At 32.3% G+C, this 27,567-nt stretch overlaps 2 protein-coding genes across 21 annotated transcripts in view; one reads left to right on the plus strand and one right to left on the minus strand.

Annotated features, from left to right (window-relative positions):
• The window catches only part of LOC143904675 (uncharacterized), a 132,856-nt gene extending 122,658 nt beyond the window's left edge, over window positions 1-10,198 (minus strand). For 6 of the 11 annotated variants that reach the window (XM_077419497.1, XM_077419501.1, XM_077419498.1 and 3 more), the window contains exon 1: window positions 9,870-10,198. In XM_077419497.1, the coding sequence (XP_077275623.1) occupies window positions 9,870-10,022 (153 nt within the window). In that variant the 5' untranslated portion in view covers window positions 10,023-10,198. The remainder of the gene's footprint in view (window positions 1-9,869) is intronic. The other 5 variants (XM_077419512.1, XM_077419511.1, XM_077419514.1 and 2 more) reach the window with 3 other exon arrangements.
• Window positions 10,199-12,538: 2,340 nt separating this feature from the next.
• The window catches only part of LOC143904672 (F-BAR domain only protein 2), a 36,756-nt gene continuing 21,727 nt past the window's right edge, over window positions 12,539-27,567 (plus strand). For 6 of the 10 annotated variants that reach the window (XR_013259014.1, XR_013259013.1, XM_077419484.1 and 3 more), the window contains exons 1-5: window positions 12,539-12,913; window positions 25,780-26,085; window positions 26,439-26,696; window positions 26,802-26,997; window positions 27,088-27,426. Coding sequence is in view for 8 of the 10 variants with exons in the window: in XM_077419484.1 (XP_077275610.1) it covers window positions 12,884-12,913; window positions 25,780-26,085; window positions 26,439-26,696; window positions 26,802-26,997; window positions 27,088-27,426 (1,129 nt within the window). In the remaining 2 variants the exon portion in view is untranslated. The remainder of the gene's footprint in view (window positions 12,914-25,779; window positions 26,086-26,438; window positions 26,697-26,801; window positions 26,998-27,087; window positions 27,427-27,567) is intronic. The other 4 variants (XM_077419487.1, XM_077419488.1, XM_077419492.1 and 1 more) reach the window with 3 other exon arrangements.

Consider the following 27,567-nt stretch of genomic DNA (forward strand, 5'->3'; position numbering starts at 1 on the left):
TTCATAATATAAACAAACCTTGATTAAGTGAAATAGCAAAAAAATTAGTGATTGAATAAATAATTGAATTACATGAGAGAAATACAACAGATTTTGCGGCTAAATCGAGCAAAAAAGAAAAAGTGAGAAAGAGAAAGAAATCTTATCTCTTCGTGTAACTGAGCCAACTTCTGCACTTGCAAAGCATAGTAGGAAGAGGTTCGAAAGTGACTGCGGAAGAGATTGCTGTCACTCTTTTGTTTCCGCCAAATCAGCAGCAACCTCTTTTTCTTGGCTTTAAATCAATACATGGACTATTTCTTCAAAGCAACTTTATATCAACTCTTCTCTCTTTCAGAGAGATCTCGATCCAATTGGTTTAATTACCGTCAAAACAACAATGCAACAAAACAATTGCATTCTTAAATAATTTTCATCTTAATATTAGTTAAAAGAGGCCGTAGCCGGATAAGAAGGGTCAATGTGCCCCCACACGGATCATGCTCATTTTTTTGCTTTGATTGCTATCAGTGTCACTTACAATTTAGTGTAAAAAATAAAAATAAAAATTTTGAAAATAATTCATATCTTTTTTGATCAACTTAACAGATTTTGATGAAATTTTAATATGTTGTAGATATTATTGAAACACATTTGGTGGAAAAATCGGAAAAGGTTTTAGATGACAGACATTGATAAAAAAATTAATAAATGGTCTTAATTTTTTTTAGTCCCAATATCTTTCTTGTATAATTACGAAACATTTTTTCTAGAATCTTGGAGTAGTTTCCTATTAGACATAATTTTTTGGAAACAATGAAATGAGTAAACGGTACTTTTAAAAAAATAAAGTATTTTTTTATATATTTTTTAAATATGATGCCATATATTTTATGTAGAATTTTGGAATAGTATTCTACAAGTAATTTTTTTGAACCAATAAAATAGATAGGCAGAAGTTAAAAAAATAAAATATTGTTTTTTATTTTTTAAAATTATAATATGCTCTTTGTACTATTGCTATATTTTTTGTAAACTTTTGAGACGGTATTCTATAACAAGTAATTTTTTTGAACTAATAAAATAGGTAGAAGGTACTTTAAAAAACAAAATTTTTTTTTTTAAATTATTATAGTTTTTTGGTATTATCGCCATATTTTTATTTATAATCTTGGAATAGAATTCTACAACAAATAATTTTCCGGAATTGATTAAATAAATAGATACAGGTACTAAAAAAATAATAAAATAAAGTAAATTAAAATAACTGTGAAAGGATAAACTATAATCGTATTAAATCAAATGTTTATTAATGAAGTACACATACACATATACATACACATACACTCAAAATAATAACGTACACATACACATTCATTCATATAACCACTCTCATACTATTATTTATACTATTTAAAGTCATATGGATGGACATCTTCATCACTATCTTCATTGATAATAATAGGCGTAATGCCGTCAGTATATTTAAATATTTTTTTATATTTAAATATATTTAAAACAGACTGCATCACGCTTATTATCAATGAAAATAATGATGAAGATTAGTCCATCCATATGAATATAACTATGAATAGTGTAAATAATAGTATGAGAGTGATTATGTGAACAAATGTGTATTTAATATGATTATAGTTTATCCTTTCATAATTATTTTATTTTACTTTATTTTATTATTTTTTTAGTACCTGCATCTATTTATTTAATCGATTCCGGAAAATTTTACTTGTTGTAGAATTCCATTCCAAGATTCTAAATAAAAATATGGCGATGATACCAAAAAACTATAATAATGTCAAAAAAAATATTTTGTCTTTTAAAATACTTTCTACCTATTTAATTAGTCCAAAAAATTTACTTGTTATAGAATACCGTCTCAAAAGTTTATAAAAAAAATATGGCAATGGTACGAAGAGCATATCATAATTTAGAAAAATAAAAAACAATATTTTATTTTTTTAACTTCCGCTTACCTTTTTATTGGTTCAAAAAAATTACTTGTTGTAGAATACTATCCCAAAATTCTACATAAAATATATGGCAATCGTACCAAAAGCATATCATATTTAAAAAAAATAAATAAAAATATTTTATTTTTTAAAAATACCGCCTACTCATTTTATCGCTTCCAAAAAATTATGTCCGATATAGTCCAGGCAACGTAGGCAAAAAAAATGCGTTATTTGGAAATTTGTTCTCGAAGACTGAATTCATTTGAAACTTTTTGGAAAGTGTTTTTCTACCCTTAAATGGAAAAGTTTACCTATATTTATTTCATGTGCTTTTACTTATTTTTGGAAAAAAACGAAAAAAACCGATTTTTTTAAGAAAAATGTGAAAAAGTAATTATAATTAAAAAAAAATGTTAAATGTATAATCACGAAATTCATAGGTAATGTATTTTCAAGGTTGCTGAATACGAATCTGAAGTAAAATTTTCAACATTATAAAATGGCGACTCAAAAGGGCGGGTAAAAAGCACTTCCAACAATTACAGAGATTGTTCTGTGGCGGAGGCGCTTCTCAAACTGATTTCTTTTTGTTAAACCTCAAAAATATATGTGAACAATTCTTAAAACAAAAGAATGTTAGAAAAAGGATGGAGACAGCGTAACATTTGTTTGCAGCGAGCACCCGCTTACTCGCACGCTGCGGTTCTCCGCGCGCGAGCCGAGAAATTCTATACAATACAGTTTATAGCACTCCTCGGGAAATTTTATACCCCTGTTTCATATACAATTCTTTAAGATTCGGTCAATTATTTCACAAAAAGTTGGAAAAATTTTGGATATCGGTTCCAAAAAAGATCGGTAACAAAAAATTATACACTTTAAATCACTCCCCGGAAAATTCTACCCCTGTTTCATATATAATTCTTTGAGATTCCGTCAATTATTTTCCAAAAAATTAAAGAAATTAGAAAAACCGGTTTCCAAAAGATCGATAACAAAAAACTATACACCCTATAGCACTCCCCGGGAAATTCTACCCCTACTTCATATACAATACTTTCAAAATCGGTCCAATAGTTTCTAAGATTACCCCAAACAACAGTACAAACGACAGTAAATACAACTTTTTTTACTAAATTGCGTGTAGCCACTAAAATAAAAGTTCAAAGAAATATTTCCGATATACAGTCTTAAAGTTTAAGACCCAAGCTACAACATCCCATAAGTTATTTTCTCAAAAAAAATTTTTTTTTATTACTTTTTTTACTTTAAAAATAGAGAAGTTTTCATATTTTCTAGTTCGACATTTATTTTTATATACTTTTTTGAAAAATACACCTGCTTAATATTTTGTTTTTCAAATAAAACATGTATCACCTTAAAGTACATATTTTCAGCTTTAAAAAACCTTATTATTAAATTTCAATATCTATTTCCTAAGCAATAATATCTGCAGTCAAACTTGTTGATCAATTTTAAAATAACGAAATTTCAAGAAAACTATCAACTTTGAGGTCCCAACTTTTAAAAAATAAAATTTTTGTAATTTTTTTCACTTATTGCATGTTATCAGCACATATTTTAAGAATATAATGCTTTAATTTAGAAGTGAAAATCTGCAAATTTAAATAAATGGCAATGATATTAGTAAAATAAGTAAAAAATTTCACATCACCTCTCTTCAAATTTGATTTAAATATACTCAAAATGCTTTCTCAATTTTTCTAAACCACTTGAAAATTAGTAAATTATGTCTACTTTCGAATGCTTTTTGTAAAATTTGATTCTATCGATCCAATCAAAAGTTACAACTCTTTTTGAAAAGTGCGCGCGCGCCCACGTACTCTGCAGGCGGCTTCACACCAGACGGCATCGACGCACTTTGAAGCGTTAATTAAAAAATTATTACTCCTATACACATATTAATATTAAAAAAACTTTAGATGTTTTTTAGTAAAATTTTCTCCTCTTTCGATTGGCATGGTTTATTTTTTCATAAAATTAATGTTTTTTTAGTTATACTCAAAAAACCAATTTTTTCAGTCTTTTTTGTTAAATAAAACATTTAGCACAGGGTTTACATTGGTAAACTTTTGGGACATGTTTTCTGAAACCCAAAAGAACACTTTCCAAGAAAGTTTACTCTTCGAGGAGAAATTTCCAAGTGTTTTCCTACATTGACTGGACTAATAGGAAACTACTCCAAAATTCTAAAAAAATTTTTTCGTAATTGTGCAAGAAAGATATTGGGACTAAAAAAATCAAGAACATTTATTTATTTTTTTTATCAATGTTTCTGTCATCAAAAACTTTTCCCAAATTTTTCACAAATGTGTCTCAATAATATCTACAACATATTAAAAATTCATCAAAATCGGTTATGCCGATCACAAGATATGAATTATTTTCGAAATTTTTATTTTTATTTTTTTCAGCAAAACGGTTACATTTTAAGAGCTAATATTTGACTAAATTGTAAGTGACACTAATAGCAATCAAAGCAAAAAAAATGAGCATGATCCGTGTGGGGGCACATTGACCCTTCTTATCCGGCTACGGCCTTTACATAACTTTGAATATCACAGCTATGTGTGAAGATTCTTAATATTGAGTATCAAATAAAAAATTTAAACAAAAATAAATCCTTGAGAAACGGGCAATAAAATTTAAAAAATCTAAAAAATTTAAAAATTCAAAAATTTGAAACAAACAAATTGCTGCTACTGTCGATAATCTTAATATTATCAAAGCAAATTTGTGCGAGAATAGATCACAAATATATGGTGCACAAAAGACTTTATTAATATTTAAAAAGATGAGGGAGAGAGAAGAGGTCAGTGCAGATCCTAATTGTAAAAATAAAATATAAGTTTAGTGTTTATGCAAATGTATTGCTACAAAATGTACGATGTAATTGCGACAACTACCACTACGAATGCCAGAGTACGTGACAAAAATGCTGGATGTAATACAATATTGGACAGAGTTCCCCCCGTAATGTTATGTCACCAAATTCTCATTTTATTCCCTTTAACTTACGGTCTCGTACGCATGTCACATACTATAACGTAATGCGCAAAAGAAATAACCCTTTCATACACAATTCATACACAATTTACAAGAAAATTTTTTTATCAAATGGCATGCTTCAACTAATGTGCTAACTCATCAAATATTAGTATAGATCGTATTTGTGCTCTTATAGCTCACAAGGGATATGTCACAACTGTTCGGATTCAATTAAATCAACCCTAATTTTTTAAACATCTACATTTGTAGCCTACTTTTCACTACAAATTAAATGACCACACACGTAAGATCATTGGAAATCAAATGACGGAAAGAAAGCTCAATTGTCGATAATACTCGAAATGAGTGAGGCTAAAGTAGAGTGGTCTACACACATACCTAATATATTAATTTTAAAGAAAAACTGTGACAAAAAATTACGATAACCAATTATTTTTTCAATGAATATATCTACAAGCAAAGTTTGCGATAATCGCAATTTATTGTCAATTACAAATACATTCGCTTATTATAGTAATTACATTCTAATGATATTTGCATAATGACTATTAGATAAATAAAATAATAACTAAAGCTTCTGCTGGCTCTGCGATTGCCGAGCTCACGTTGACAGTACACACAGTGTCATTCTTAGCAAAATTGTGAACTTAAGGTGTGAAAAATGACGTTGAAAATTAAATTATCAGAACTGATAACAACACGCGGTTAGAGACATTTAAGAGTATAATTTCAAAACATTTTATTACTACATGGCAGTATCCCAGTAAAAAGTTATTGACTATATTATGCACCGTGGTCCCGTTATGCCCCGGGTTCCCCTACTACTATATATATTAAAAGTGACTTATCTCGACCCCTCTAAAGCGAATTTTGATTACTTCTCCAGGTTTAGACGGATAAAAATGCTACCATCGTATTTAGCGACCCAAAAAACGTAAGATTACGTGTATAACTTACGTTACACTTTTTAGACAGAAATCGACCTATTTTACCTATCGTCCTTTAGAAAAACTTAGTCACTACACTTTCATAAAAACTATTATATTAATATTTATATAAAAATATAATACAAGTACAACAATATATTATATATAGACATAATATAAAGTATAATAAATATATTCGCATATAATAAATAAGTTATTAATAAATAATTTATATATATTTATACAAATATAATATAAAATGTACTAACAATATTATAAAAATAATTTAATATTTTTTAAATTTTAGTAAAACAGTATTCTTAAAATTTATATATATATATATATATATATATATATATATATATATAAAGGAACAAAGATATTAAATATAAAAATTATAAAACAGGTGTGCATTGATTAGTTATTAAATTATCCTCTCGACTGTGTCAGCCACTTCCTTTATCACAAGACTGATAATTGCAGCTTCATTGACTAAATTAATAGACACGCGTCCGCCTACATTCCCTTCTTTGTCGGAAAAGTCTTCTGAAAGAATTGAATAAATAAATATCAGTAATATATATATATATATATATATATATATATAGTAATTGTATAATATATAATTAATATAATAATAATAGTATATAACTGCATTAAAAATAGACATATTATATCATACATCACTAAATTTATTTCTGCTATTATTGCTATTACTGTTATTCTTATTATTTTCTGTTACTATCATATTGCTACTGCTACTGCTAATGTATTGTTGCTACTTTACATGCTTTTGCTGTTGCATATGCTATTGCTGCTGCTATAATTGTTACAGCTGGATTAATTGCTATTACTTTTATTACTGCTGTTATTATCTTTCATTGCTGTTTGCTAATGTTATTGCTAATGTTGCTGCTATTGTGCGTGCTGCTACTGCTGTTCTTGGAGCAATTATTAGAGAGGTTGTTAGTCTTTTTTTAACAAAAGTCACTTTCAGTAGTTTCAGATATTTCTTCCAATCTAAAAAAAGAAAAAATAAGTAACCTATACACTTTATATATAGGTAATTGCAATTTTTATGATATATAATACAGGATAATCATTGAAAAATGGAATAAATAATAAAAATATACACAAAATATACTATTGTTACATTTATATATTTATATTAAAAATGTATTATGAATTAATGTCTATAAAATGTAAATAGCTTTTTTTGTATTTTTTATTATAATCTATTTTATTATAATCTTAAAGATTTAAAAAATTTAAATAATAAATAGAATTAAAATTTGATCAATATTAATCTCGGATCTATTTGGCGTGTAGATCACCTAATCATTAATGTACAAGAAATGACCAAAAGAGTGAGATGACTGTAGCTCTCCTAACTCTCTTGTTCAGCGCGAACAGTCAAACCACGTTCTATCCTATTCATCTAAATTCTAGAATCTAAATTCCAGATTCTAGTCATAACTCTCGGTAATGGTGCTTACAATTAGATCACCGTCGGTTAACTAAGATAAAATTGGCCCTTAATCTTCAAAATTGCATTCAAATCAAAATTATTCAAAATATTGAGAAACGTGATAATATCGATATATGGATATAAACGCGATACTTATCAAGAATGCGATATAGCATTTCGCATTAAATTCTATACATTTATGTATTATTTTAATTGAATTTTATCATATGAAATAAATTAAAAATTAAAAATTGAAATTTTTATCAAATATGAAAAAAAAACTATGTATTCTCAAATATAAAAACTATGTATAATACTTACGCGACACTTCGGTCTTCACGAATGTATCACAAATATGACATAACAAACGAAAGTTGCACATTGATCATTTACCTTTGAGATAAAAAGGTACGTAAGAATGAGTATGGAAAATGACGTCATCGCGTTGACAATACTGATAAGGAGCGAGTGAGAGCGCAATAATAAGCGGCGTACGAGTAACGCGCTACAGATGTCGAAAAAGAGTGAATATTGAATAGGATAATGAGAAAGAGAGAAAATGAGTAATATTATGAATGGATGCATCCAGTACGATTATTGGCAAAAAAACATACGTGCCCCCCCCCCTTGATTTTAATGAGCTTTGGATGTATATTAGTGCAGATCAACTAAGAGATACGTATACGAGTTTTCTGTGGTTTTTATATTAAAGAGGTGAAATATCATCTTGAAAAAAATCGTTATACTTATAAATTATACACGTATATCGTTGAGATGTAAAAAAATATATTTTAAATAAAATTTTCATGTTTTCATGGTCACTTATGAAGATGTATATTTCAATTTACGACAATGCTATATTTTTTAAATTGTATATCGCATGCACTATCGTTTTTCAGAATTAAAAAATTTATCACAATATTAAAGGTTATATAGGTATTAAAAAGTGCATTTAAATATAATGTATAAAAAATTCTCAAAAATGATAATAGATAAAGTAATATTGAAAAATATATTTTTGAAAAAATTGAATACTTACTAAGAAATGTCTTTGAAACTACCTATAGAATTTTTGTTTAAAACAATTGTTCATATCTTTTGTCGTTTTAACGACACACGCTTAAACATAGTAAATTGATTCTTTTATGGGGACACACATATTTCATTTCTTTAATATATGTATATAGGAGCACTTATAAAAATATACGTATCTTTTATTTCGATCTCTATATTATAACATATTCAAAATTCACGGACAATGAAAGAATGTACATTTTCTTATAAATCAAACTAATAATGTTAAAAAAATTGCAATTATATTTAGACATCATAATTTTTTAATTAATAGTTTTACGCATTCTGCTCATGTCAAATTTTGCATCTAACTTGTTTGTTGCTCGCTAAAAAATATTCTTTATTGAATACACTTGCTCTCTTTTTTAAGATTTTGCTTTTAATATGTGATTCGTTTGTTCTCCGCTAAAAAAGAGTTATTTCTTATTCAATACACTTTATTGTAATTTTATTAATTTTTTTATGTCTTTAAATTATACACCTATTTCTTAATAATTATTTTTGCACTACTTCTTCCAGGTTAGAGAAAGATGGTTGCTTTAATTAGAGAGAGGAATAAGATGTGCTTGGAGCATTACTCTTTAACGTTTTTAATTTATTTTTTAAGCAAATTTTAATAACAGTAGAACTGACAATAGATTTGTAATTTTAATTATATCTATTTGCATTAAAAATAAAATAGTACATTTTTAGGGTTCAAAAATATAAAAAATGATATCAACTAAATAAAATAAATTAAAACAGTTTGTACAATTTTCTACACTTGTAGCTATACTTTTTAGCATTTCTTCTCTTCTCTCATTTATAGAGACAATAGATTTGTCTCTCTCTCTCTCTCTCCCTTTCACCCTCTTCTCTCTCTCTCTCTCTCTCTCTCTCTCTCTCTCTCTCTCTCTCTCTCTCTCTCTCTCTCTCTCTCTCTCTCTCTCTCTCTCTCTCTATTTATATGAAAAGGGATTTATATATTTAATTCTTCATGTTCTTCATGTAAAGAAAGAGAAAAAAGAATAGTATAGAGCAAAGTATAAAAAATGCAAAAGGAATTAATAGAAAGCGAATTGCAAGGAAGGGTGCGCTTCCCTCCTCGCGCCCCAGTCACGATGACCGAGTCATACATACCGCTTGGGGTCAATAACACTCGATATTCCCCTATAGTAAGCGGCCCTAACCTTTGGTTATCGTCTTTATTCCCATATAATATCCTACGGGGGAATTAGTCACGCGAAATACCACGTATTCGAGGAGGGTGGATCGCGCCGTGGCAATTTTCGGAACGATCGATCGAAGTTGCATGGATCGTTAACGTCTAATAAAAGCGGATATGCGAGGCGTCCCTTCATGTATATGGCCGTTCGATTCGTGTCACAATACATTTTATTATTTTTCCTTTTTGTTTTCTTTTAACTCATTGCTCACACTCACCAGATATTGCGCGTAATGTTTATGCTTAACGAAGGAGGAGAAGCGCTTCTTCTTCTTGTTGGCGTTAGCTGTGGCAGAAGTGGTGAGGGTGTAGAGCTTGTCACCGGACTTCTCCTTACGAGGCGTCGATAGGTTCGATTTGTTCGCGGGCATCGTTTACTCCTAATCGTCCTTTCAACGCCGTATGACGAGCCGTACGAGGCGTCAACGACGATCACTGAGAACGAGCTTAGCGGTCCAACGATGAAGGAGGGAGACGACGATTGATAACACGACCGAAACTTTCCTACCCCGTTCTACTCCACTCTCCACTCTATACAGACTGTATCACTGTACGTACTAGTACGTAGTATACGTAGAGTACACGTGCGCGCCACTGTGTGCGCGCCTATGGTGCATGCTCGGCTATGTACGGCCGTGTTCGGCCCAAAGCCGCGCTGTCGTTCGGCGGGCCGCCAAGTTGTTTGAATTTTGTGTCGCTACAGAACAGGCCAAAAACCAGGCGAAGAAAGATAAAAAGATTTTATGTGCTTTAAGGCTACGGTCCACTTAACACTAAAAATGCTTCAAAGAATCCTTCTTCTTCTTTCTTTCAATGAAAAAAAGAAGATAAAGAAACGCTTCGAAGAATTTGTAGCATCAAATGTACAACCGCAACCTAAATACACATATTAGTGTATATGATTTGGTATAATATTTGGTATAATAATGTGTATAGATGATTTAGCTTAGAAAAGAAGTAAATTAATAAATTATTCTGTGCTAGACATTGAACAATTATATTTTTTCTATGGGGACAATTAATTAAATAAATATACGGTCCTACTTATAAAATGTTGTAAAATGTGCGAAGCTATTTTTTCTATTTTATGCCATGCACCAATTGTAAACGCATCCCTTGTTTTATTCATCAACATATGGTTGAAAGCCATCATCTATTATACCATATATCGTACAATTAATGTTAGTGTTAAACAAATTAAATGTAAGTGGGCGTCGTGATTAGAACAATCACTATAGGCAATTTTTGGCGATTGTTTGGTATGGTTTTGGTACATACATATACCAAAGTTGCTATCGGTAGTATTGGTTCTAGTGCAGTTTGGTACCCTTTGGTCCCTTATACCAGAATCATGCCAAAAATTGCCAATTGTTAAGACTTCGTCAAAATCGTCAAACTGTAAAATTATGTATAATATAAACATTGAAAAATTTAAAGTTTTTATTTAAAATTTTAAAAATTCAAGAAAAATTACGTTTTATATTGCAAAAAAATTATGTATTTTTAAAATATTTTTAATTCAAGACATAAAAATTTGTGATTTTGATATAAAATAAGGGAAGCAAATGGAATAACATATTAATAAACATAACTCTGCATTGAAAACTATAGTATACTATAATATACTGTAATAATATATCTATAATATACGTAACACATGAACTATAGGGTGGATTCAGTGCTGCTTAGCTTGCCGCGCGGCAAGAAGCGATGCGGTAACCAATTAACGTGCGCTTTTCCGTAAGAACCAGAATTTTATTGGCTACCGCGTCGCAGCTTATCGCGCGGCAAGCATTTCCGCGTCCCGTGTGCAGGAGCCATAAGTAGCAATTAAATTTATGTGATTCGTTGGATCCAAAGGTAAAAGCCAATCACATTCTATTGCTACTTAGCTCAGTAAGCGTTATGCTATTGGTCATGCACTCATAGATTTTCTCAGTCTGATAACAAGCAACGAATAAAAACGTAGTACGGACCAGCGTGAGCGCCAATAGTAGCCGTGCTCAAAAAGCATATACTACGTTTACGCGAGCTTTACTTCTGTAGTAACTTACGATAATTCCTTCGCGTAAACGGGATTTTGTAGTAACTTGCGATAATTTACTCCGCGTAAACGAGTGATATATCGTAAGTTACTACAGAAGTAACGCTCGCGTAAACGTAGTAATAGTAGAACAACGTTTAATTAAAATATGAATCTAATTATCTATTATATATATATATATATATATATATATATAATAGATAACAAATTTTTATGTCACATTAAATCTATAATTATCTATAATAACAGTTTGTTGTCAGAAAAAATTTACTGTATTTATCCACAATTCGGACTTTACGTCTTCGAGATGAGAAACTCAGCTCCCATTGGTTGCTTGGTCGTCAGCGTTGTCACTGTTGTCAGAGGCAAATAGTCGCGCAGCATCGTGCGCGCGCATGCAAGAAAAATAAAGGCCTTCACACATAAAATCGCGTAAGGACGTAAAACGTAAGCGTAAAAGAAATCGACCAATCCCAATCAAGTATTGTACTGTCCGTAATCCGAGTAGGGGAAAATACTCGATTGGGATTGATCGATTTTCTTACGCTTACGTTTTACGTCCTTACGGCATTTTATGTGTGAAGGCCTTAAGAAACTAAGGCCATTGCACGTAACAAATTTTTAGTCATAATCGTAAGGCCGTAAGAAAATAGACCAATCACACTCGATTATTCTTCGAGCTCAAGGAGAATAATCGACTGTGAATACTGTGATTGGTCTATTTTCTTACGGCCTTACGATTATGACTAAAACTTTGTTACGTGCAATGGCCTTTTTAGCGCATGACGAGAGGAGCGAGCTGGCCAACGAAGGAGGAGGAGAAGGAGGAAGAGGAGGGAGAAGGAGCAGACCGAGCAGACGGAGACGGAGGAAGAGCGACGCGGCAGACGGAGATAGTCGACGCAAGTTGACCCGTGTTTCTGTAACCCTAGCCCTAGTGTGCACTGTGCACTGTGCCCGTTCCACTACGCGATTCTCTGGCAGGCAAACTTTACTCCGAGTTGCCGCTTGCCGCCGTTTAGTGAATCGAGGTATCGCGTTCTCGAGCATCGCGTCCTATCGCGAAGAGCAGTAGTGCTGTGCGCGCGCTACGCGGGGAAAAAAAAACGAGCGCGGTGCAACTCGTGCCGATATATACAGAAGGCCGAGGCGAGGTAATAGGTATAATGATCTGATCGCGGTCTCAACATGACCGTGGACTTTGTCGACTACTTCTGGGTGAGTGATGTAAAGTAACGAATATATCTCTTTTTCGCCGCCTCTGCTTTTTTTTCTCCCTGTTCCCGGTCCCGTGTTCGTCCAATTCGCCAACGGGCGAACGCGAAACGTCACTTTCGCCAGTCAGTCAGCGCGCGTGAATTTAGGTTATGTCGTGGGAGAATGTCACCCGTCCGCCGGGATCGCCTCGCCGCCTCGCCGTCGTGATTCTCCTCGGCCTTGCCCTGCCCGATCCCTCGCGCCCCGCGCGATCGTTATCCCTCTCAATACCATGCACCGGGTGACGGCGATATACTCGTCAATGAAATCTTTTTTCCTTCGTCCCCTTCCTGTCTCTCTCGTTTATCGTTTTCTCTCGTTCGTAAAGTTCGTTGCATGCCGAGACCCGAGATCTGAGACGTCTTACGTCTTATTGGTTTTCGGCGCTGTCGCGCGCCGTTGGCGTATACAGGGTGTTCCAGGAGGTAAGGTCACTACTCTGGAAGGTGACAGTATCGGTCATTTTAAGCAAAAATGTTCACATAAACGAGTGTACTATTCCGAACGGTTTCCAAGCTATTTGAATGTACAGTTGCAAAATTACTGATAAGAAAGATACATGCCTCACACGGTAGACTGTTGTGACTGCATGCTGATAGTGAGATTGTAAAAGTGTTAAAAAATGCTGCACATCTTCAAAAATATCGCACAAATGCAGCAGTGACCTTTCCTCTTGGGACACCCTGTATGTGTATATACATATACACATATTGCACACCGAGAAGAATATTGTCACAACTCAAAAATTCGCAATTTGCAGGAGAGAGAGGAAAAACGAATTTAATTCAATTTTTTTTAATTGTGAGATAACTAACGCAATTGCAATCACGAAATTTTGTTATAATGAAACTTACCCCTGGTTTCCATGCACGCGTTGCCATGCGCTACATAGCGCGCGTTTGATGCGCGTCTCCACGCGTTTCACCAATCAAATTGGTTTCCATGCACGCGTTGCCTTGCGTTATAATGCGCGTTTGACAACATCTACATGCATTATACCAATTAAATGCGTGCTTTTTTTTACGCTCGCGATAGCGCGTCATAGCGCGTTGAAATTAAAAATTTTTAACCCTCTTAGACGCGCGACGATCGGGTCGCGTTTTGTTGAACTCGGCTAATTTCAGTCGAATTTCGGCATTAATGACAGCTTGTCATATTTAATCATACATAATGTCAATAAACAATAATAATTCTTGCGAAAACAACGAATCAGTAAATGAATTAATTATAAACTCAGTTCATCTTCGTAGTGCTTTGTGGGATTTAAATAGCAAATTTTATAAAGATAATATATATAAAAGGAAATTATGGGCTAAAATAGCCTATGAATTACATGTAACTGGTAAGAAAAAATAAAATGTATATATATATAATTAAGATAAAAATAATTTAAATAATATTATAAAAATAATATAAAAAATAATATATATATATATATATATATATATATATATATATACAACAATTTATAACAAAAACTATAATTTTATAGAGGATTTTGTAAAAACCTGATGGAAATTTCTTTGGGACAGATATTTTTAGAAGAATAAAAAATTATTAACGAAAAGTGGACAAGCAGCTACACAAATCTCAACTTGGCCTTTATAGGAGAGCATGGCATTTTTAAAACAAGTGTCGCGACCGCGGCCGTAGGCATATTATTTTTTATATTATAATTATCTTTAATAATAAAATAATTTGAGAAACAATAATTAATTGAGTATCTTTACTACATACACATATAATATATAATTTGTAATGCAATTCATTTTTCCTATTAAAACAATAACGAATATGTCACATGAAACCGAAAGCAATAATGAATGTCATAATGAATCATTTGCATCACAAGAAAATTTGCAATTTATTAACCTTATTGATATCCCAAATAATCGAAATCCAAAAGTCAAAGTAAAAATTTTTATAATATAATATTTTTATAACATAATAATTGGACTTGGTTAGATGGCGCGTGTGTGAATGGTAGCGGTGAAAGTTGTGCGATTTTAGCTTTGTTTCTGGGTTTAAAGATTAGTATGTGGCAAGTAGGGATAATGGAAAGATAGGGTGTAAGTATGAGATGCGATGAGAATAAAGGGAGATAGTAGGATGCAAGTAGAGAAAAGTAGTATAAAAGTGTTTAGAGAACGTGGTAGGATGAGGTTATGGTGACGAGTCAGTTAGGCGGCAAAGGCGGTAAAGGTAATGTAGGTAAAGTAGGGAAGGTTTCGATCGATGATTGTAAAGAAGATTGTATGATAAGTGCATGATTAGCTAAGGAGCCTTTGGTCGTAAATTAAGTATAGATTAAGAAGATAGTTAAAGGGATGACAGGTTGAACTCAGAACACAGGTAAATTTTAGATTGGGAAATATAGAATCAAGAATAAAAAGAGGAAGAAGAGGAAAAGGGAAGAAAACAGGAGAGGACAAGAGGTAGGTGAAAGAAGCGCTGTTATAGAAGAGGTTATACGAAACAACGGAGGATTAAATGTGAAGAAAAAAAGAAGAAAAAAGTAGTTGTAAAAACTCGAGTTCCGGGTTAATGGAAATGAAAAGAAGAAAGGTGAAATAAAGCTAGGACACAAGGATTGGCGAGTTCAGAGGTGTTCTAGGAAAGGGAAGTAAAAGAAGATAAGTAACTGAGGAAGGGTTATAAGCCATTGATGAAGAAGAGAGAAGATGAACAGAAGAAAGGTGAAGGAAAGCGATTGGCGTAATCTTGGAACAAGGATTAGCGAAACTTATCTGCGTTGAAGGAAAGGAAAGGTAAAAGAAGATGGAAATAGGAAAGGGAGTAAACGAGGACACAAGGCGTGGTGAGAAAAGGAGAGGAAGAAAAGGAAGGAAATGTGGAAGGAAGAAAAATAAGAGGTATGAACATTACAGTTTAAGAAAGGACGCAGTAGTTTTCCTGGAAATATTAGAATCTTTGGATGGCACGGATGTGCGAATACAGGTATATTGGTTATGCAACGGCAGATAGGAGGTACGGGAAGATAACCAGAGAACGCGCGCGGAGGAAATAAATGTTGCTTCGGAGGGAACGAGAGAAGAAGAGCTGGGAGACAATGTAGTAGGAGAGGAGAGGAGCAGTGCTGAGGAATTTGGCAAATAAGGAAGAGGAAAGGAGCGATTCGAGGGCACAGAAGTTTTTTGAGTTAAATTAGGAATGAACTCAAAAAGATCAGGAAGATTAAGATTAGGAAGATAATATATTGGAAGATAAAAAAAATAGAAGAGGAAGGAGGGGCATATACAGGGAGGTGTGATGAGTTAGATAGGGGGACATAGGAAAGTATTAGTTAGGAAGCAGGAGATTTGTTATTAGTCGAGTTTATTATATGTAGGTGTATGTAAATATTTGAGTGTAAGGGTTTTACAGTCAAATTGAGTATTGTAAGATGAGAGAGTTGCGTTAATATTTTAAGGTAAAGGTAAAGAATTATTAATATGTCAATATGTGGTTGAAAAATAGGAAAATGGTTGTAATATTAAGGTAGAGGTAGGGATAAAGAAAAAGAGAGAATTATGTTTTGTAGTTTTAAAATTAGACTTTGAGTTTTGCACGCAGAAGTTATGGAAGATATGAGTTTAAGGTATATGATAGGTTCTGGAGTATAAGGTTTATAGAGAGAATGCATTAGAATTTAAGTTTTATAAGTTTTAGGATGGTTCTTCCTGGATTAAAGGAGATTTGAGAAGAATTTAGAAGTATATGGAATATTAATATTAGTTGTTGCGCGTTGTTGTATGAAGGTATGTGTGTGTGTGTGTATAGGTGAATAATGTCCGTTTCTTGGCCTACTGCTGAAGCGGACTAGGTTCAAATATTTTTTTTTAGTTTAGGTTGTGAAGTTTAACGTGCAAATAATGGATTAAGTCGTTTAGGGCTTAAGGAATAGTTTTTCTAAAAGAAATTTAAGAAAGTACGAAATAATGAATTAATAGTTGCATGCGTTAAGTTAAAAAAATTGGTATGAGTGTATATAAGGTATATTGTAAACCAAGTCCATTTCTTGGCTTTTTGTAGCTGAAATTAAATAAATCTATCTATAACATAATAATTAAAATCTGAGCAATAAAAATAATTAAAAAAAAAACAAAATTAAAACGTACATTTAATATTAATAATAACAATCACTTAACAGTTTAATAAAGTAACAAGTCTCTATATGTACAGCTGAAGAACTATTAAAATCAAATACTGGAGGCCCTTCTTCACAACCTTGTTCTTCAAATTCTTGTGAAAAAGATGTCACACCACAACAAAGTTTCTTTAAGCGCCCTTCACTCTTTATAGAAAAATCTTCTACGTCTAGTTTATCTATTAAAAGAAAAAAAGGTTATTTATATAAAATATTATTTAAGAAATTATTTAGTCATTGCGATAGTAATCCTGCTCAGTACGAGAGGAACCGCAGGTTCGGACATTTGGTTCACGCACTCGGTCGAGCGGCCGGTGGTGCGAAGCTACCATCCGTGGGATTATGCCTGAACGCCTCTAAGGCCGTATCCTCTCTAGTCAAAGGTGGCAATGATATCTCTAGGAGTCTCGTGAGTCGAAAGGCTCAAAACAATGTGACACACTACTAGGCGGCCGGTCCCCCTTAAACGGGAGACTCGGTCGTCGCACGAGCCCGGTTTGCCGTACGGCGCCTCTGTCCGTCGTCGGGATCTCACCGCTTACGACGGCACGGCGTCTAACGGTCGAACATGAGTTTCGCGAGTTCGATGTCGAGACTCGGAATCGTCTGTAGACGACTTAGGTAATTTCTTAAATAATATTTTATATAAATAACCTTTTTTTCTTTTAATAGATAAACTAGACGTAGAAGATTTTTCTATAAAGAGTGAAGGGCGCTTAAAGAAACTTTGTTGTGGTGTGACATCTTTTTCACAAGAATTAATATTATATATATATATATATATATATATATATATATATAATTAAAAATATTTTAATTTTGAATATTTTAATTCCAAATTTAGATAATCATGAGTGTGTGATCTGGTGGAAGAAGTTATATTAGATTATATAAAAAATAAACCGACTTCAAGATCTTCATTAAATCGAGAACATTCTGCTGAAGAATATTTTTATTTATTAATTGCTTGCGATGTACAAAATTTTAGTTTGTCATCGCGGTTTTATATAAGGCAAAAAATTTTAAGCGCATTTGAAGAAATTTTAGAAAATGAAGACATTAATTAAAGTTATTAATTTTACATTGTTTATATATTAATTAAGTTATATTAATATTAAAATGTTAAAATAAAAGAGTTAAATGTTCACTGTGTTAAAATAAAATATTATTTACTCAGTTTATTGACTCAGTTTATTGTACACTTTATATTATTGTAAACATACCTTAATTATTTGCTTGTTGCAAATACCAGTTCTTTTGGTGTTCTGGTAATTTATCCCACTGCCATTGGACACTGCCTTCCGCCATAAATAATTTTTATAAATTTCCCGAACTTCTTTGGCCACTTGCGTTGAATTCCTGGCTGCGTTTGGATTAAGATTTCGTAGTCTGAGAAATTCATTTTCTTCACGCCATTGTCTAATTTGTAAATTTCCACTTCGATCTTTTCTATCAACAAAACATGGTGGAAGATATATTTTTTGTCCTGGTGCAAGATGAAGCTCACTGTCCCGAAGCCAATTGTGCGCAAAACAACACAACATTGTACAATACTTTGTACAGTTTCAAGAGATGCAATTATTGGCTTTCTAAAAATACGAAATCTTGATGTCATTACTCCAAACGCATTTTCAATACACATTCGAGCTCTGCTTTCTCTATAATTAAAAATTATTTGATCTGGTGTTAAATTAACACCGGGATAAAGCCGCATTAAATTTTCCAATAATGGGAATGCTGCGTCTCCGACAAATACAAAAGGAACTCTAGTATTTGATCCATGAAAACAGTTGGTGGAGGCAAGGGTAATTTTTGTTCAATTATATCTTTTCCAAAATCTGACGATTGGAAAATACAATGCTTACGTATATAAATCTGTATTGCGCATCACAGGCTGCGAGAAGTACTATACTAAATGTTCCTTTATAATTATAAAAAGTAGAGCCTGTATTCTTGAAACACTGTACAACTACATGTTTTCCGTCGATAGCTCCAACACAATTTTGGAAATTCCAAATATCCTCAGGGTCTTGAGCTATGCTAGCCCATTCCTCTTTTTTTAATACAGATAATACTTCCGGATGTAAAACATCCCATATCACTTTTGTAGTTTCCCGCAATAATTTTTGACGTAGTAGCTCGTCCAATTCGATACTGATAATGTAAGCTAGCCATGCATACTGTCTCCAGCAGCAATATATCGTAAGGTTAAAGATAATCGTAATCCAGGTGGTAAAGGTTCTCTAGTTAAATTTAATTTAGAAATTTGAGGCTCTATTTTATGTAGTAGGGTATCAAATTGGTTTGGTGTCATTCTGTGGTAATTAAAAAAGAGCTCAACATCATTGCGTAGTTCGGCAACAAGATTACTGTAAGCTCCCTGCTCAAGTGTATTGATTAAAATAGGTCGAACCCACCAACGTGGAGCTGATCTTCGATGTTGTTATTCTTTGTTGTCGTTTTCTCCACGACCATAATAGAAGAAATATTTTAAATTTTTCATCATTCATCTATTATATAGAAATGAAATTTATACATCTATATATATAAAACAAAGTCGGGTTAGTTACACCATTTATAACTCAAGAACGGCTGGACAGATTTTAATGATCTATGGTTTGTTGGATTCGTCTCCGCCCCGAATAGCATAATAACTATAAAAAAAAAATATATATTTTTTTAGAGAAAATTGTATACGTGATATATTTTTGCTAAAAGCTATATAGTTAATAGATTATTTATACTTTTTCTGTATTTAATATTCTTCTTTTTTCTCTTTTTTTTACAATTATTTATATTATTTTCTATTAAATATTACATATATATCGCATGTATTTTTGTAATAAAATTGGGAGCTGTCTATATAATAACGCGCGCATGGAAACACTATCAGCACAAACGCGCGCGTCAAACGCGCGCTATAACGCATGGCAACGCGTTGGAAACCAGGGGTTATACTCTGTTTTTTGAAGACATTTGCTGCATGTGATTCACTTGTCAATTTACTTATGACACTATTAGTATTTATCCAGCGACCGCAACTTAATCGGTTTAAAAGAGTAACGACACTTCTGCTCCAGTGCAGCGAATTTTGCATATAGACTTGTAACACTTATAGCATATAGGGAGCATACTTTAGACATACTTTTTAACTGAAAATCGAAATTTTTTAGTTTTCCCCCTTTTTCCCCTCTTTCTTCCTCCCTCTCTCCACCCCTTCCCTTCCCCTCATCCTTTCACTTCTTCCCCTCATTCTTCCTCCGATTACCTTTATCGTACGTGCCCCTACCTTCCCACTTCCTACATGCGGGACAAAACATTCGTTACGTGAAACACGCGTGAATAGAAAAAAAAATATCCGATCCGACACTCATTGACATGTGCGCCGCATTCTTGTGCAGCCTGCTATACGCGAAGTCTGAACTACGCGTTTTTACGCACGCGGTTGAAGGACACCTGCCGCGCATCGGTTTCCCTCGCCGTGTTTATAATACCGTTTATTTTTATCTCGTAATTAGCCTCCTTTAATTGCGGGAGTATTCACGCGTGTTACTTGCGCGTAGTATATCTACGGCGTAAATCTTCAAACGAGCGCCGGAGGTTGTACGCAAAGAAAATCTTTACTAGGTCGTAACGAGCTGACAATGAGACATTAAAAATCTGTTTCAATGTTAAAGAGATATCAACAGAATCTAATTTCTCTAATTGCTTAATACCGTCAACCTCACATTACTGGCGTGATTTTTTTTTATAGTAAATACTCGCATGAAATGTGTATTTTACACCCCAACATTATATCTCACTTTTTGTTGTTCTGCTTAATGAATTAAAGTTAAATAATTTGATAGCATTCTATATATTTTCTGGGTAAATATAAGTGCAAAAGTTTTTCAGCATTTGATTGATGATGAATTTTACTCTGTGAATTTATTAGGTTTTTAACCCTTTAGGTGTTAGATGAAAAAAATGCTTGTGAGTCAAAAATGCTTTTGATAAAAGAGTTAATAAAATTATAATATAAAAAGGATACTTTCTAGGAGTTTTTTGGGTTGCTGAAGCTAAATCTGAGGTCAAAATTTCAAAATTTTAAATGGCAGAAAAATTTATAAAAATTCTTATAAATAAATTGTTATGCAAACCGAAAGATATTTTTAATTTTATGGCCGTTATATTGAATCCGTCATAATAAATAAACAATTTTCAATTTTCAAAACAGAATCAGCATCAAAATCTTTTTGCCTATTACCATTTTAAACCTTTCAATTTTTATTTTGAATTTAAAATTACCAATTTAAAAACCTTTAAATTTAAATTTTTATGCGAATCGAACAATTTTTTGCATTTTTAGTCCGCTATGTTGAATCTGCCTTTTCGAATTTCGCAATTTTGATTTCAGATTTGAGTTCAGCAATCCTAAAACATAAAAAAATATAGTATCCCGTTTTAATTGCTCTGGTATAAGTATATCTTTTATTGAATGTGCGGATATTTCCGTCATTGACAGTCAAAGTGTTAAGGCTATTAATACTTGCATTGCAATAACATTCATAGGGCAGTATTTATAGTCCGATTTTAATCGTCGTTCAGACTGAAACGAAACATTGTCAGAAACTTGATGTATCGCCGACAGTGTATTTGACAAAATTCAATTTTAAATCCAAGAAATTGTGAGCTACATTGTTGTCGACAAATGTTGAAAGCAATTTAAAAATGTGGGTGACATCGTGTCGATGACAATATTATCTAAAGTTTATGTTTTTGATTTCGAGGTGGTATAAAAATCAAAAGAATGTCTGTGATTAATGTTGTCGATATATGAATGTATGTACATGAAAATTTTGGTCTGCGACATCGTTACATTATATTTTCCAATAATGTCTTAATAATTTAGAACAATTCGATAACATCTTCGTAATCTCAGAACGGGACATAAAATTTTAAAAACTATACTATTGCTTCTCAACTCCCTACATAACAAATCTCTGCTATCATATTTTAGTTTATTTAATAAAAAATTATTAATATATTTTTTCACGTTTTAAAATTGAATCAAATCCTTTTTTTTTTAGAAGTTCTCTTACTTGATATAACTATACAAGCAGCAGAAAGAGTTAATAAATCATCATCACTTATCTTGATATTAATGTCACTAACATTTAAAAAATGCGATAGCAAAAAGTAGTTGACTGATGTCAGATACATTTACTACGTTTACGCGAGCGTTACTTCTGTAGTAACTTACAATAATTCACTCGTTTACGCGGAGTAAATTATCGTAAGTTACAAAATCCCGTTTACGCGAAGGAATTATCGTAAGTTACTACAGAAGTACACTGAAAAAAATCCATGTACTTTATTTATATGGAAATTACATATTTGAAATCAGAAATTTATCTAATTATTACTGTAATTTTTTCCCAGATTTTTTAAAATGAAAGTATATATTAGTGGTAAAATATAGGTGAAATTACTATTTTTATGTAAAATCACTTGTAGTTTTAAATTTAGCGGTATTTTCACAACGATGAACGAAGAGAAAACAGTTTTATTTTATGAGAAATTACATATTATCTGCAATTTAATATAAGTAGTAATATTGCATGGTTTTTTCCGACCCAACATAATCATGCAATATTACTCTTATATTGAAAATTGCAGATTATATGTAATTTCTCATGAAATAAAACTGTTTTCTCTTCGTTCATCGTTGTAAAAATACCGCTTTTAAAACTACAAGTGATTTTTACATAAAAGTAGTAATTTTATACAAATATTTTTTTCAGTGTAACGCTCGCGTAAACGTAGTAATTATCGAATAGATTTATGTCAGATACAAATTTAATAATAAAAATAGTAGTTACTACAATTTTATCAGCCACATTTGGTTCCTATAATACATTTTTGTTCTTTACAATGTCGGCAACAATGTTACTTGGTCTAGACGGAGCTCTACATTCAAGATCGTCTTGTGCAGTCTTACGTCATGTCATCTGCAGTCTTGAAACATTTAACCGATGAAATGACCGTACTGTCTCGTACATCTTAAGATGATCTTGAATATAAGATTGGACTATGAATACCAGAGCCATTATAGAGTTTTACAAATGTGCGTATACCTTTATATGTATATAGCTGAGTACATAATAGCATTTATGTACTATGAATATATGTAGGTATACGTTAATGGTAAATGTAAAGAAAATACACATATAGACAATTATTTATTTCTATGCTATTATTATTACAAAGAAGCATGAGACGTTGTTAAAAGGATAAATTTGACTACTCACGTTTCGTCACGAGAGGCTTCTTTTAAGGGCATTACAAATTTATTTGACCAATGGTACATATTTATCTGCAACTCTTTCTCTCAGAACGCACATTGTCGAGATAAGATAATTGTCACTTCCTTTTTTTAACACCGCGAGTATCCTGCATCTCGAACGTGATATAAAATATCAGGCATTGGCGGCTGTTTACGAAAGATTCTTTTACAATAAAATCAGAGCAGTAATTGAGACGTGTAACTGCCGCGAGTAATCGGTACAATAGGATGACAAGGGCAATAATACGTAATAACAGCTTATTACGCGGCGACGTAACTCGAGCGGTTCTGCTCAATGTGGATTTACCGCGTGATCTGCAGAGTTCAAGTGTTAAATAGCTAAGTGGTCTTAAGTACCGTTCCAATGCATATATTTCGGTCGTAATTCTAATTGCAGGATTTTTGTACGATTTTCCGATAGAAAAATGATAATCCGTACAACTTTTCGCTATCGTTCTTTATACACTTTGTCCAATTTTCGGATTTTTAAATTTAAAACACATGCACATTTACGTATACATATATCTATAAGATATGCTACATTTGCTACATTAATTTCAATTATAAATTCTCTGATGAGTGTAAAATTGATTTTTTTTCTCAGCGAAAATTTTTAGGAAATTCGTTACTTATCGCCATTGCATTTCCATACTTTCCATTTTAAACATTATGTATCTTTATTAAGTTTTAAGTTAAAATGTTATTAAAATCCATTTTTGAAATTAACTAAAGAATATATTTTTGTTATCTGTCTGCTTTAATTCTGCTTTAATCTTTAATCGAAGACCTTTTTCGATGGCAATTTAAAAACTATCGAAACTTGGGTATTCCCATTAAAACATTGTCATTTTATACAAACGTTTTGATTCAAAAGAACGTAAAGTGAATCTCGTAAAAGATTCGAACATATTTGATCTAGATTTGAGTCCATTTCGAAGTAATACTCTAGTTTTTTAAGGTACTCATAGATTTGAACCATTTCGTCCTGATTCGAATCTACTTTTACAGAAAGTATTACTTTTATTTTTCAAAGTAATTATAGAAAGTTCGAAACTATACATATTTTAATCTACTTATTATAACGCACTTAATCCCATCGCCAATAATAATGATCTATTTTTCTATTGACTAATTTTTTTGGAAATGCAACGTTGCACTAGAAAAGGGAAATGTACTTTTTCTTTAATAAAATTTTTTTGCATAAATAAATTCTTTTGAACATTTTGTATATAAAAATATTAAGATAAGGTGTGCTCGAAAAAGAAATGATTTACAAGATATTTTTCATGGAGTTATCTCAAAGATAATGTGTATTTGTGTTTATTTGTTTCATTAAAAGAACAGATTAGAATAAATTGCTTAAACATAAATAGTAATCTTGATACTGTATAATGAAGAAACGAATCACAAAATGTTCGTTATATAACGGTGGAAATTTGAATATTTCCTTGAATAAAACATATGCTTCATTCAGAAATTTCAAATATCTCATGAAATTTCGTGCATTGTTGCACTTACGAAAAAAATGAATCAATAGAAAAATAGACATTATTATACCAAATATAGACATTATTATACTATTACACCATTTGTGCTTATACCATTTCCTGCTATCTTCAAGGTATTAGAATCCAATTGTGTGATGCATCCTGTATATAAATTGATGTAATAATTAGAATATAACTTTAGGAATGGATTAAATAAAATGTATAGCAGTTTGACATTAAAAATGTATTTATTTATATATTTTTAGACCTAAAAAATTATAAAATAGGGACAAATCTTCAATTTCTTTATATTTTTCTTGTGAAATGTTTAATGTCACATTTTGGACAGTGTGTAGCATAATTCTTCTAGGCTTGATCTGAAATATTAAACTTAAATATCTTTTTTAATATAGTGTATATATATAGTTATTGGAATGTAATGAAGGCAGATATGAAAACATGTCTTTCCACAAAATTATGTGCTTTTTTTCTGTCTTCTAAAACAATTTTTTTCAAAATGTCAATTTTTACGAAAAGCCAAAATCTGCCTTTCTTAGTTAAATAACACGTATTCAAAAAATATATGTAAGTATATTTGAGTTTTGTATGTCAGATTAAACATTTGTGATCGTTAACTTTGTATGAAAGATATGAAGAGAAGTTGAAAATTTTGTCTTTATTTTATAATTTTTTAGACAAAAAATTACAAATAAATACATTTTTAATTTCAAAATGTCGTACATTTTATTTAATTTATTCAAAAAATAATATTTTCTCACCGAATCATTAAAATAAATGGGACCCCTAAAGCAATAGATTTAATTGAAGGAGATATATATATTGAAGTATTATCTTTTTACTATTTAAGGGCGAAAAGAATAATGGATTTGACGTGTTATATCATAACATGAAGCATGGTGTAATCGCCAGCAAGGAATTGGCTGAATTTTTGCGAGAGAGATCAGCCATAGAGGAAAACAATTATAAACTCCTCAGTAAGGTAGCGAAACAGGCGAGCAATAGCACACAAGGGACATTCGCACCTGTATGGGCCGCCTTGAGAGGTGCCGCCGAGAAACTCGCCGTTTTACATTTCCAAATGGCCCAGCGAGTCTCCGAACTCATAAAAGATGTGTCAAAATATGCGGACGAGTTACACAAGAAACATAAGGCTGTACGTAATTGCTTCCTATTTAACTTGTTGGCTGAATGTTAATATTCTTCTCATTGATTTGATTGCGGTGTCACAAAGTAAGATACGGCGTTATCTTTTTTTTTCACGATTGCCATGTTTTGTAAAATATGTCAGATACGTGTCCCATAAATTATCAGTATCCGCCCACACTGTTGGATCAGTAGGTTCTCATCGTCAGGCAATCAAGTCAGCAATGTGCAGTGGTCCTATCTACCGTAGCATGCACACGAATATAATTATAATTGCGCATGGACATCAAATTTATTTACTTTAATTCGTAATCAGAATGGTTTAACTAGAGAATAACGTACATTATGTATCGACACATCTAGGTGAAGGAAGAAGAATCGTCTACCTTAGAAGTTGTACAAAGTATACAGAGCATTACGGTAACGTTACACAAAGCGAAGGACATGTGTATGCAAAAGCGCCTCGAATTAGAGAAATTGAGGAAAGACAATGCCAGTCAGAGGGAGCTCGAGAAGGCGGAGAGCAAGTTCAAAAAGGCACAAGATGATTACAGGACGCTGGTGGACAAGTACACGATCATACGAAACGACTTCGAGGCAAAAATGACTCAGGCTTGCAGGGTACTAATTCTGGATTAAAACGTTAGAAGTTAGGCTTTGCGTGATAATATTGCTGCGCAGGCGATTAGCGAGGCGTACTAATCAATGTACGTTTTCGTTACCAAGCGGTTCCAAGATGTGGAAGAGACGCATCTGAAGCACATGAAGGAATTTCTCAATACGTACGCTGACGTTTTGCAAACCAATCACGAGCAGGTCGGCCAGGTGCATATCGATTTCAAACGGCAATGCGTCGATATGACGGTGGAGAAGTTATTAGAGCAGTTCGTTCAGAGCAAATACACGGGTTTCGAAAAACCAGGTAATAAGAATAAGAGAGTATTCAGAAGACTCTTTTTTGTTTCTGCGTTTCCTTGATATTCATTGACGGAAATTGACGTTTGTAAATTAGGTGTGATCGAGTATGAGGAAGTTATGACGAGTTTAGCGGAAATGACCAGCCACTCGCAGTCGGAAGGCGGCGTAGAGACACCTAAGGAAACATCAAAGGGAACCAACGGCGAAACAGGCGTAGCCGGTAACAGTCACAGTTCAAAAAAAGATCAGGGATTAAAGGGGGAAGGTGGTACTTTGAGGGTACTGGATGGGGACAGGGGGAGGGTGATATTGGAAAAAGATAGAGAAAAAGAAAGACAGAAGGAAAAGGACAGAGAACTGTCACATGCACAAACCACCAAGGCTTCCCGCCGTACTACCTCGCTACTCAACCTGTTCATGTCCAACTCCCAGGGTAGGTTTCTTTATCTCTCTATCTCTCTTTCTTTCTTTCATCGAAGTTACATAGATTTTCTCAAAATTGTATTATCATTTTAATTGCAATAGTTTGAACCTACCTTGGCTCAATGCAATGAGATGCTACATCTCGTAAGCG

Source organism: Temnothorax americanus, unplaced genomic scaffold (assembly GCF_048541705.1).
Source record: "Temnothorax americanus isolate GAGA-0224 unplaced genomic scaffold, ASM4854170v1 Scaffold55, whole genome shotgun sequence".
NCBI classification, from domain to species: Eukaryota; Metazoa; Arthropoda; class Insecta; order Hymenoptera; family Formicidae; genus Temnothorax; species Temnothorax americanus.